This window comes from Danio aesculapii, chromosome 15, assembly GCF_903798145.1.
Source record: "Danio aesculapii chromosome 15, fDanAes4.1, whole genome shotgun sequence".
Taxonomy (NCBI): domain Eukaryota; kingdom Metazoa; phylum Chordata; class Actinopteri; order Cypriniformes; family Danionidae; genus Danio; species Danio aesculapii.
Window position 1 is genome coordinate 19070044 of NC_079449.1, and position 13520 is coordinate 19083563.

At 39.8% G+C, this 13520-nt stretch overlaps 1 protein-coding gene across 2 annotated transcripts in view; it reads right to left on the reverse strand.

The window, feature by feature from the left end:
* Positions 1-5695: 5695 nt before the first annotated feature.
* The window catches only part of nrip1a (nuclear receptor interacting protein 1a), a 53558-nt gene continuing 45733 nt past the window's right edge, over positions 5696-13520 (reverse strand). For both annotated transcript variants that reach the window (XM_056473459.1, XM_056473460.1), the window contains exon 2: positions 5696-11193. In XM_056473459.1, the coding sequence (XP_056329434.1) occupies positions 7607-10849 (3243 nt within the window). In that variant the 5' untranslated portion in view covers positions 10850-11193 and the 3' untranslated portion in view covers positions 5696-7606. The remainder of the gene's footprint in view (positions 11194-13520) is intronic.

The window sequence follows — 13520 nt, forward strand, 5'->3', positions numbered from 1 at the left end:
ATGAACAGCCAGTGATTGCTCTTGAGAGATAACCATTTACTAGGAGCATGTCAATAGTGCCGGTTTGGATTAGTCAATTAACTTATGTTGCATGTTTTTTGGACGGTGGGAGGAAACCGGGGAACCCGGGGGAAACCCACGTGAGCACGGGGAGAAAATGCAAACTCCGCACAGAAATGTCTGCTGGTTTGGTAAAGCCTAGAATCAGAGACATTCTCGCTGTGAGGCAACAGTGCTAAGCACTGGGCCACCGTGTCACCCATCTAGGAAGAAGGAGTAGTAGGGGTGGATGAGGGGATTCTTCAAAACGAAGATAGCGGTGGTACGTAGTATTTGTAGTAGCTTAGGAGTTGTCTGATTGGTGCATTGAGAATTGGATAATGCGGATCCAGCCGCTAGCAATCATAAGCACGTGATCCTCTCGAAATTAGTTTATAACTAAACTTCACTTATATTAATTGGTATCATGTTTTGGTTTCTTTTGGGGGTAAAAATGGGCCCAAAAAGATTTAATTTAGAGTAGAAAATTTAGAGGGATCTAATTAATAAGAATTTAGGGTCCATCTCATAAAATAGGAAGAGGGCGCTACATTTGTATAAAATATTTGTAGAGTTCTTATTATATGAATATGATAAATAATTTATAATGATTATTTAAGCCAAACTCAATTCATTTCGGCTTAGGCCCTTTATTAATCAAGGGTCGCCACAGCGGAATGAACCGCCAACTAATCCAGCATAGGTTTTACACATCGGATACCCTTCCAGCCACAACCCAGTACTGGGAAACCAGCTTGGAACCAGCGACCTTATTGCTGTGAGGTGACAGCGCTACCCACTGCACCACCATGTCTCCCAGAGTTCAGTGGGCAAATTTGGCCAGGATGCCGAGGTTAAACCCCTACTTTTTTTCGAAGGACATCCTGAAATTTTCTTACGACCACAGAAAGTCGGGACCTCGGTTTAAAGTCTCATCTCATTAAAGACGGTTAGACCAAAAAATGTACTTGAAAGTCTTGGAAAAATCATGGAAAATCATGGAATTTTAGTAGTAAAAAATGTGTGTGAATGAAAAAAAGGAAGAAAGAAAGAAAGTTCAGCTAAATGCTTTCAATTTACTAGAGAATCTGCAATATCTCTGACAAAAAAAAAGATTCTTTCTAGAGATTAAAGTTACTTACATCTACATTTTGACAGCACTCGCACTCGCTCGCATTCTATAATCTGGCATATCTAATAGGATATATATATATATATTTATTTGTCATATATATGTATTTCATTTTCATAGGCATAACTGGGTCACATGAAATCTCTTTTATGACTTCTCTGTTTGATCAAACATGGAATATGCATGATCTCATTCACACACACACATTTTCCCTGGTCATGAATACAAAATAAGTCACATAATAAACAATCGATGAGGAAATGAGATATATTTCATTGCTAAATTTGAAGAAATAGCCATAGTAAAGGTGGAGGCGCCTGTAGACACATACTGTGAAATCTTTTGCTTTAGGTTACATGGCCTGCTAAAGTGTACACTTTGGGAACAGGAGGGCATGAGTGGACTGTAAAGAAGCCAAGAAGTCATATACTTCCATGTGAGGATTTCAGAGGGCCATAAATTACAGGTATGATTTAGAATCGTCCTGCTTAAGCACAAGAGACATTAGCCCTCGTCATTCAAGCAGAGCGCACTTTTTATGTATTGTTCCACATCAGCGGATTCATGCCAACTGTGCAACTTTCTTTGATCCATCAAAAATGCACGCAAGCTCTTGTCCAATTACGAGGGAGAGGATCTGTAAAAGAAACTCAGCAGGAATGTGAAGAGTGTCCTCCAGTTAATCAGTGGCGCCGCTGCTTTACCGAGCCTCCCGACAGCACTTTCCAGTTGTTCCGAGGTTTATCATCCTTTCCTTTACAAGCAAAACGATGCCGTTTATTGCACTTCTTAACATTCAAAGCACTGTAGATGATTCTGTTTGCATACCCCCATACTCCAAAAGCTTTTTTGGCCCCGTTTGCACCTGGTGTTAAAGGGACAGTTCATGCCAAAATAAAAATTCTGTCGTCATTTACTCACTATTCACTTTGTTTTAGTTTCTTTCCTCTGCTGAACACAAAAGAGGATATTCTGATGTAGCTTAGAAAGTTGCAGTCATTAGCTATGTTGTTTAATGATCCTCTGCTGAGATTGAATGTTTTATTTCAGTTGATTTCATCTAAAGCTAAGACTGAAATCAGCTGGGGCGGTGTGGTGGCGCAGTGGGCCTCGGCTGGGTCAGTGGCATTTCTGTGTGGAGTTTGCATGTTCTCCCCGAGTTCGCGTGGGCTTCCTCTGGGTGCTTCGGTTTCAAATTTAAAATTTCGGAAGGCAATATTTAATTCCCATCTTGCTAGTGTGCTTCAACAACACATCTCGTAATGTTCAAGAATTAGGTCAGTATAGGCTGGTATCTTTTGTGGCTGTTTGGATGTAAACAGGGACAAAATGTTTGGCATTGCATTTGACCACATGAGCATCTAAACTGCCAAAACAATCTGCTCAAGTAGTCTGGATTTTTTTATTTTTTTAAAACCCAACTCACAATTTCAGACAGCAAAGTTTAAGCAGCCATTCACACAACATTTTGAGCCAAAACCTACAATTTTGTGTGCATTTTTACTGTTTGTTTACACGATAAAAAAAGTATACGTTTCTGAAAACGCTACCATTACTGTGTCAATGTAAGCACCCAAAAACAAGTCTACGAAAAAGATGACATTATGCGCGTGCACAGTATCTGTTTAGGGAAGTTTACACTCCCTGACAAAAGTCTTGTCGCTGATCCCAGTTGAAAGAGCAACAAATAATAACTTCACTTCTAATTGATCATTTGGAAAAGTTTCAGAAGGTAGATTTTTCTTATAAATCATCTGTTGAACTGCATCCCAATCATCACAAATACTGCAGAAGAACCTGCATGGACCAAAGATTCTCACAGAAATCAGTCAAGTTTGGTGAAGGAAAAATCATGGTTTGGGGTTACATTCAGTATGGGGGCGTGCGAGAGATCTGCAGAGTGGCTGGCAACATCAACAGCCTGAGATATCAAGACATTTGTGCTGTCCATTACGTTACAAACCACAGGAGAGGACAAATTCTTCAGCAGAAGAACGCTCCTTCTCATACATTATTGAGCATGTCTGGAGTAAAATGAAGGAGAAGGCATTAAAGCATACCTGTCAACATTGGAATATGAAAAAAAGGGATATGCCCACCATAATAAGGGATTTCCTTATTATATCCGTGTCTGACAGTCACGCACTGCTATACTGTTTTGAGGATTGCATGGGGGGGGGGGGGGATGGGGCTGGGGGGATGACACTTGTAATGAAAAGCAAAGGGAATCCCGCTGTTTTTACATTTATTTCAAATTGTTTTCATGCCTAAATAAAATGAAAGCACAGAACAGACTCACAATTAAATGCAAGGGGCAGCCCCTGGTGGTTTGGCGGTATGGGTAGCGTATAGGGAGGAACGGCTCTTTAATATTTATTGCCACCCTTTAGAAAAAGACTGAAAATACGGGAGAAATACGGAAAAATACCTTTACTGGATGATAGATAGATAGAACTGTAAAATACGGGAGAATCCCGGGAAAAACTGGAGGGTTGACAGGTATGCATTGAAGATGAATCCAAAGTATCTTGATAAACTCTCTAAGTCCTGCAAGAACGCTTGTATAGATGTATGGATGCAGTCCTCCAAGATCTTGGGAGTCATACACAATATTAATTCTTTTTCTTTTCTTTTCTTTTCCTTTTCTTTTTCTTATTCTTTTCCACTGCACCATGACTTTATATTCTATACTGTACAATATTTCTGTTAAGTGACAAGACTTTTGTTTAAGCAAAGCCAGACCTTACTGTCCTAATTATGTAATTAATAATCAAGGCATGATCATATTTTATTTAGGTAAAATAAGCGTAATCTAAAGGCCTTTACCTTTCATATAAACCACTTCTGATACCAAATGATGAACTAGAAGTCAAGTTATTATTTGTTGTTCCTAAAACTTGGATAGGCGGCAAGACTTTTTGTCAGATAGTGTAGATTAAAGATGAGTTTAAACAAACAAACAATGGCAAAATAATGTACAAGCGTTTGCTAATGCTTCATTGGCAAATTATGGATTTACTTCACATTACAACCAACAGAGGAGACACATCTACATACCAGCGATGCGCCACCACCATCTCCACATCCTGTTCAAACAGGTACTGTTTACTAATAAGCTGACAGCGCCAAATACTGGCCTGGCATATGTAATTCACCATTTTTGCTCATTTGTATAGATGTGTAAACACAGATTGTTTTGACAACGTCATGTAAATGTGCAACTTTTAATTTTGAAAAAATATTATCTGTTTCGGCTACATCATTGCAAATGTAGTCTAAATTCCATTTGCTGTTATAAACGGGGTGGGGGCGACATGGTAGCTCGGTGGTTAGCACTTTCGCCTCACAGCAAGAAGGTCGCTGGTTCGAGCATTGGCTGGGTCAGTTGGCATTATTGTGTGGAGGTTGCATGTTCTCCCCGTGTTCGCATGGGTTTCCTCCTGGTGCTTCGGTTTCCCCGGCAGTCCAAAGACATGCGGTTTAGGTGAATTGAATAAACTAAATTGGCCACAGTGTTTGTGTGTGAATGAGTGTGTATGGGTGTTTCCCAGTACTGGGTTGCAGCTGGATGGGCATCCGCTGTGTAAAACATATACTGGATAAAATTGCGATTAATTCTGCTGGTGACCCCTGATGAATAAAGGGACTATGGAAAATGAATAAATGGGGTGTAAAATATATTGTGGTTGTGCCACTTTTATAGTTTAAGACACTCATGTGGTCAAATGCATTTATGAACAAGCTCAGAATATTTCAGATCATGTTTATGCCTATATTACTGCCGTCTACTTGTAATCTAATTGACAAAAAAGAAAAAGAAACAATCATCCTAATATCAGGCGTAAACAGGGCCACTGGTTCATACTCTTGTACAACTCAAACCTGTGCTAGTTTTAAGTTAATCCCATCATCTCTCACTTCCACCCCCTCACGTCGACACAGACACATAAAAGGAGGTGTAGGCCTACATTAAATGACCTAGTTTTGGAGGGAAAAAAAAAAACATTAAAGAAGCTCATATTCAAAAACAGGCTTGCGTGCTTCTCCCGGCTTTGAGTATTAAAACCCCTCGTGCTCTGCTGTCTGTCACAGAAATATGGCATTGTTGAGCTTTTAAAACTTCAGTATTTCGACGCGAGCGAGCAGAAGGTGAGGGACTAGCATTTCTCTCCCCCTGCAGGCCCGAGGCAGGTTGTTCTTTGTCGCAGAGTGTCCCTTTCTTCCAGAATACCTTTTTACAGGCCACTGATCTGTCTTGATGTTGGCCCCAGTGATGCACGAGGTCATTTCTGTCCTATCACTTCCTCTTTCATCTATGTCACTGCAACCGGCAGGAATTAAGGTCATGACTCAGGGCCCAGCAGATAAAAATTAGGTCAACGGCAAGGTTTAGTCAGCCAAAGACAAGGTTTTCTTGTACGACAAACATACTGTTAATGGATTCCTCCTAACTAATGTTTCTCGAGAAGGCAAGGGTCAAGCACAGGTCACAGAAAAAAAAGAACAAAGCACCACAGGTTTATTCTGATTGTGCATTTCAGAACTTTATTGAAAATCTGTGCAAGTAAACACCCAAAAGAAATGTATTTTTAGAAATAATGATACACAATACTGCAGTTAGCCTGCATCAAAACAATATTGCAAAACTAATAGAAGTCTTTGAAACGTCAGAGTAATCCATCGTTGTACTGTACAGTACAGAACATGATTGTTAACCTGTTTGTTTGTCTTTTTTCCTTGTAAAAAATAAAATTGAGTAAAAACAAAATAAATATCTTCATATGCACATTTGTTTCAAAAGTTCAAACATTTTTGCCCAGCGGTCTATTTCTTCATGACAAACGTACAGATCACATTTTATGTATTGGGCTCCATGACAAAATATATATATATATATTTGTGTGTATATTTATATATATATATATATATGCTTAAGACTTTGAATTTCCCCATGTCCAATAATACATAGGAACCTTCTCATGCATCTGCATGCAACAGGCAGCAGTGTACTCTTAAATATCTGACATAACACAAGATATTGCAGAACAGATTATCGTAGTTTAATCAGGAGACACATGCAAAAGGACAAAAATCATCCTCTAAAGTACATATTCACATGGCATTTACTTTGAAGTCTCTTTAAGAAATTTCAAAACTAAAATGCTTTTCATTCATACAAAATAGCTGTCTTTCATAAAGATAATGCTATGTACATAAATAGAGTTTATAACGAGTCTTTAAGATTGATGAAAAACAACATGTCAAACATAAGACTGTAAAACTTCACATGAGCTATGTATTTTGGTGGGAATGGCCTTAATATCACAAACACTCCCTTTATTAGATCAATGTGTCCATTAGCATGACAGACAGCTGAGATTGGGCTGATTTGTCTCAAGTTGATGCAGCAATCTCTTGCATAATAGAACAAACATCTTATGACATGCTAATACCAAGACCGGTTCATAAAATACACAAATACAAAACATATGAGCAAAAAGCAGTCATTTGAAGAACTCTTGTGATTTTCATTCATCATCTTCTAAAGTATTGTAAAAACCCATTGCCTTCTTGACATGGTATATGCGAAAAATGCAGAGTAAAGAATAAAGCACATCACAACATTGTTTTTTCAATGGAAGAGAGAAATTAAAGAGGACATTGATAACGGAAATTATACACACTTCACATACCATTTAGATATCAAGATACCATGTTTTAACACTGATGGACTCATATTCAATATTATCCAAACATGATAATGAACATACAGCTCTAGCAATGCTGTTGGTTTCTTTGAACAATACAGAACCAATGAGAGATGCCTATCTTTTTTTTAAATTCAATTCATTTGAACGTATAAATACTATGACATTTAAAGCCTTCCCGTCATTGACGAAAATAACAACACAGTTATTTCTTCATTTCAGCATGGTAAATTGAGGAATATTCACTAACAACTGCTGAGGTGCAATCTGTTTATACAGATTATCATGTGCATTGGTGCATCATACCTTACTGCCTCAGGCCAATTCTGATCATTGTGTGTAAAACGGAGTGGGAACTGATACCGTTACAAATACATGAGGGCAAATCTTCCAAACACCTTTTGTACTGTAGAAAACTTTTATTTCATTTGCCACTTAGAAAGTAAGAAAGAAATCAGCCAAAGTCGTGATTGTAAATATTCAAAATGAACTTTGGTTTCATGGTCTTCTTGTGAACTCAATGACGTGTAATTCAAGTGAAAAATATGAGATGCCTCAATAGAAAGTACTGTAGCAATCAGATAAGTAGAAGAGAGTAAAAAGTAGCACATTTCTAGTTCAAGCACAGATGCTGGTTCACAGTCTCAAAACTAGTATTTCTTCTATGACCCGTTTAGCCGTGGTGAGTCACAACTAAGTGTTCCATTGTAATTCTGCGAATTTTGTTTTAAAGTTCAAAGGCCTCAGTATCACCTGATGACTCATTTTTGACCTTTGTCTGCATTTGTCCCGAGCCAACCTCTAGTCCCTCCCCCTCTTTAACCAGTTGTGCATTGCTCCTTTGGAGCATGTAGTACAAAATAGGGTTAGTCTTGGTAAACCGAGGTGAGTCTAGCCCGTATTTTAGTGTTTGATCATCTCCATTAAGCATCCTTGTAGGGACCTTCAACTCTTTTATGGTGCTGTAATCAATTTTTGACCTTGCGGGTTCCTGCTGTGTAACTTTGGGTGATTCTGGTCTGTGACCGCTTGTTTTTTTAGAAGATGCACTGTTGGGGCTCAGACTCCTGTGAAGGTTTTGATGCTCACCTCCATTGCATGATTGCTTGATTGTATTTCCATTCAACACTGTATGTGAAGGTGGACTGAATGTACTTCTTGGTTGAGACAATTCCTTCAAGCAGTTGTCTGAAAGAAGCAGCTGCTTTAGAACATTGAAACTTCTGTTTTCGTTAGACTCATATGGTGGAAACCTAGCTGGTGGACTGTCTGCCTGAGGGGGGCTAGATGGGTCTCTGGCTTCTCTGGTCTCTAGATTATCAGTGGCAAAACAACTACCATTGTCTTCTTTTATGCTGCCAGAATGTTCCAATTTGCTGGTCTGCTGAATTAAAGAGTTATGATATTCTTGTTCTATCGAAAACTTTCGCTTCTTTGGGATTGTTGGTCCCTGGGTTTGAACGGAATCTTCTTTAACACAACTCTTATTTAGGTCCTCCAACTTGTTTCGCTGTAGTGCTTTGGGTCGTTTTTTAAGGAGATGACAGAGAAGGCCATCTCTGGTGGAAGCCTCTGGGGAAAGTGGTTCTTGTTTGATGTTTTCTTGAGAAAGATAACTGGTGCTGCAGCTTCTTTGCTCCAAAACTGAATTCTGGCATTGCTGTGACATTTTGTTGTAGTCATTAGTTTGACCCTCTTCAGTTGGCTCAGTTTTAATTGGGATATCCAATGGAGGACCATTTGCTTGGCTTATTGTTTGATGCATCAGTTTTTCTCCAGAATTAGTCTTGCTGTGTTCTCGTTTTCTTTTATTGCCTACCTTTTCCTTCTGAGGAGCATTGCCCAAAAGCAGCTGCAGAACTGTGCGTCTTTCAAGCAAATTCTCGATCTCCGAGGCTTGCTGCGTTGCTTCGGGCACATTTGAAGGTTTTGCCTTAGCCTCTTCCCACAGTGGGTTATTTTTTTGAACTGGTGCAGTTAGTCTCTCAATTAAAGTTGGAGGATGGTTAACTTTCAGTTCTTGAGTCATGAGTTTTACAGGGGGTAAATGTGCCTTTGTTGGAGGTGAAATATCAGGGGTTTGTTTTCCACACTGAGCTAAATTCTGCAACAGCTTGCTAGCACTAAAAGCAGGTTCTTTTACTCTTACATCACTTGTAGGTTGTTTCACTTTACAAAGGTCCAAGGGGACACACTGAGAATGTGGAGACCCATAAAGTGTATATGGTGATGCACTGCTGTTTGAGTCTCTACTTTGGGATAATGTTGGCAAAAGTTTAGGGCTTCTACAACTCAATCCACAGTGTCCACTAAGGTCACTTGGGTCCTTACACCTAGATGTACTGAAAACACTTTGGCTACTTGAAGATGCACTAGTGACCTTAGGGATTACAGCTCCCAGCAAATCTGGATTATCCAGACTTTTGTTTACTCTCTCGTTATTTTTGTGATCCAAGAGCAACTGTAATAGTGTGACCTTGTGATGAGGCTTCATCTCTGAACAGGAGTCCATCTCTCTGTGATCTGCTGTAACTTTGAGAGGGGAACTCTCAGGCTTCCACATGTTAAATGAGGACTCTGGGAGTCTATCTCGTACAGGTGAGGGTGAAATAGACACTGGTGTTTGTACATTTGTTCTGCTCTTCAGAGAAAGGTCAATAGGAGAGCAACTAGAGTAACTGCTCTCAGCATCACTGCTGTCTTTTGTGAAACTGCTGTCAGGGTTTGAGTGTTCACTGTCTGAAAAAAGCGGAGAGGCCAGAGGGCCAAAGGTATTGAAGTCATCTTTCAAGTGACCCTGTCCATTAATTCGCTGTGAGGTGTTGTGACTGTTAAGAAGCTGAAGAAGAAGACTGCTGCAATTCTGTGATGGTCTGCCTTGTTTTTCGAAAGGTCGACGCTCCCTAAAACGATGTCCTGTCCTCATTGAACTTTCTGTCCTTCTTTGCCCTGAAATTTGGCTGGGACTTTGTCTACTGGAGCTTGTTGACATTTGTGAAGGTATTCCATTCTTGGTGTGTAAGAGGCTTAGTCCATGAGTTTGGCTGGAAGTTGTAGGTTGTTTTTCTGGTGTCTGCTGTGTGGCCATGGCAGACAGTCTTTCACTGGCTGATCGTCCAGAAAGTTTGGCTTTCAGGGCATGCTCTCGAGAATACTGTTGCAGGTGGGCCTCACTGGAAAGCAAAAGAGCCAGTTGACTGCAGGCAACACTTGGTTTGGGAGATGGAGCAGGGCTTGATCTGATGTTTACCAAGCTTGCCACAGCTTTTAGGCGCTCAGTACAAGATAGAGACTCAGGAGATGGGGAAGGAGTACTACTCTGCAGTGCCTTAGGAGATGGTGAAAAACTTTCATGGCTAGACCGTCTGTGTTGATAAGGCACACTGTTGCTGTGATTTTGAAGTTTGTTCTTGCTCACTAACTCTTGGAGGTGGCTTGAGGCAGGTCTGTGGCAAGGCACATCTGCCTTTTCCTCTTGTGCAGGCTTGCTTATCTGGCAGGAGGTGTCTGGTGGCCTCAAGCCTTGGATAATCTGCTGTGGCAGGCTCACATTTTGAAGTCGAGAACTAAAAGACTGTAGCAAACTGGCTAGCAGTGTGCTCTCTCCTTTATCCTGTGAAGAGCCATTTTGGCCACTGTGGTGGTCTTCATGTTGCCCGTTGAGTGCAACAGAGGGAACTGATCTCCGTTGAGTCTCACTGTCTGTCCAGGCCTCAGAGTTAAGAAGGCGTGCCTTTCTGAGATGCTGTGAGGCTCCACAGTGGGAATTTGTACGGTTCTGCTCATGTCTAGTGCCATGATTAGGCTGTGCACGCCCTGGTCCATCCTTATTTCTCTGCTCTTGGCTTCCACTCTGTGTTGCAGCCGCACCCTGTCCTCCTGCTACCTGATGCATGAGTAAGCCTTCCAGATATGTTAATACAGCAGAATCCTGGTGTGTTTCAGGGCCAGGCTCTTCCCCATGAGTCATGTTCAATACTAAAGTCCCTTGTATGGTTAGCTACCACAATAGAGGGAAAAATTGTTCTTATGCTTTCTGCCAAGAGTTGTCACAGTTTTTAGCTTCCAAACCGTGGTTTTTAGGTAAAAGAAAGGCCTAATGTAGCTTCACAAGCCATTCTCCCATACAGGAGGAAAGAGCTAAGCATGACTTTTATTGTTTATATCCATGTCTGCCGTTGTTAAGATGAGTACAGGATCATAATGTTGTCAGTCTTGCAGAATTCCATGGCAACTCATCTGTACTTCAATGTTCTGGGTGCAATCACTTCCCACATCCAATAATTCTGTCCACAAGGTCAGCTGGTGACAGCCCTGCACAAAAGAGTGAAACATGAGTTACTAAAATTATTAGCTAACATCTTACATCATTTAATACCTCGTATGTTCATCAGTTTTAGATGCAAAAGACACTGTAAACATGTTTATTTATACCTTCATCGCTTGATTTTTTTTCTAAACAGAAGACATATATATGATGAAAAATTTTAATTATGTTTAAAGAAGAATGTCATCTTCATATGTCAAAAGTTTATGACCAATCTATTTTACCTTAATTAAATACTGAAATAGATTTTTTCAGACTAATTCTGTTCTATAACAGCATTAAGAATCTATGTTTCTGTGAGTTTTTTCTCTCTCCTTCAGACTCTTAAGCAGCAGGAATTAGCCAGCAGAATCTCATTAAAAACTGAATACACAGGGCTTTAGGACTACATGATTGATTGATTAGACAAATATAAGGTAAAAATAACAAAGCACACCGTCCCGAAGAGGATTAAATATTTTGACAGAATTCTTGCCAAGACAGACCTACGGAACTGGCAGTTGAGAACTCAGTTCATTGTATGACAACCTCAGACAGCTAGCAAGTACTTCCATTTAATCTACAATGACTGGCAGGTTCAGAACAGACTGATTGCAAACAAGGCAAATAAAGTCTAAATTAGCTAAACCTGGAGTTTCAGGGTACAAAAAACATCACTGATGACTTCTGATGTACAGTTAACATTTACTCAATCTACATTTTCAGGCTGTTATGATAGACATATTCACTTATAGGTGTAAAGAAAGATCAAATTTCTTATGATCAGACACTTGGGTAATATATCAATCTCTCAACCGCTCTGCAGTTGCTGTCAGTGCCTGAAGAATGAATACCCACATGATAGAGTCGAGTCCTTCACTTCCATGTTACCACAGCTGCTTTCACTACATTATCTCAAAATATACCGCTTCTGATCACAGAGTGCCACTGGCTTTGTAAAATGACACATTTATTGTGTACATGCTCAACTAAATGCTATACTCACCACACAACTCACTGAAGTACAGTCAAAGTCACACGACAGCCTCTTGGTACAGCTGTACCAAAGGCACAATAGCATCCACACTTCATCAGAAAATGAAAACAATTTTAGATGAAATTGCAAGTACTTAATCATAGAATACACACAAGGCTGACCTTGTCAGTTCTCTACGGCCAAAGTGAAGGTCAATGGCTATGGATGATTTGTTCTGCTGATAATTGGCACCCCTGGTTGTTCTACTATGCTTGGGCTGACAAGGGGTGGATGGTACGAGATGACCTGATCAAGATATCGGGCACAAGGGTGTCAGAGTGACAGGACTAGGAAATTCTTATACCACTATACAATCTACACACCTTGAATCTGGATATAATTTCTTACCTTGCTAAAGAAAAGAGCTATCACTAAAATGTTATCTGTTAGTGGAAATGAGTTGTACAGTGAATGAGACTGTGAAAATTTAGGTTTAGTCTGCTCTTGACCAAGCCTAATGTATATAACTTGTCAAATGTGGAAGAGGTCATTGATTTGGGCATACAACAACAAAACTTCAGCCTATAATTCTGTCATGTAGCTTGTCCCAATACAATAAAAAGACGAAACACAATACTGATCACTCATCCACCCTGTTAAACAGATAAACTATTAATTGAACAAAGTTATCTTAACTCAGAAGTGATTATTTATTATCATATGTTAAAAAAGTAAACAGTCTTTAAAAAAGCTGTTACTAACTTTCTAAACCAAAGCACTGCAAAGATAAAAAAGCCCATTTTCTGAGAGCTTTACATTTCAAAGTAATTAAAAGTAAGAGGTTACTACAGTCTTTGACAAAATCTTAATTATATACACGAGTGTGTTCACTCTGTTCTCTTCAGGGTTATGTCGTCACAATATTCTCACCATCAGTGCAGGATGAAGACATTCCTGAATGAGTTACCTGAAAAATAAAACTCCCTGTAATATGAGTGGCCTGATGTAAATGGAGAGGATCTGATATCTGGACTGGATCCCTAATTTCTCAACTGCAAGGTTGGAAGATTAATTGAACCCCCAAAAAATACCAGATCATAAATTACATCCACAGTCCAGAAACTGTAATCCATTTAGGCTATTTAAAATGCATGATGAGGCAAAAGGAGCAAAACCTGCTGCATGCCCTGTTTAAAGTCAAGGTCACTCACTCCGCCGGGGCCGTTTGAGTTGATGCAACAGCTGGCGTCCATACAAAGCATTAGGTCCTAATAAAAAGCGACAAAGCTGCCCTTGCGATGTGCATTAGTACTTGCTGCCTATCTGATGTGTTCTAGAAATAAAAAAGTAATTCTGGAC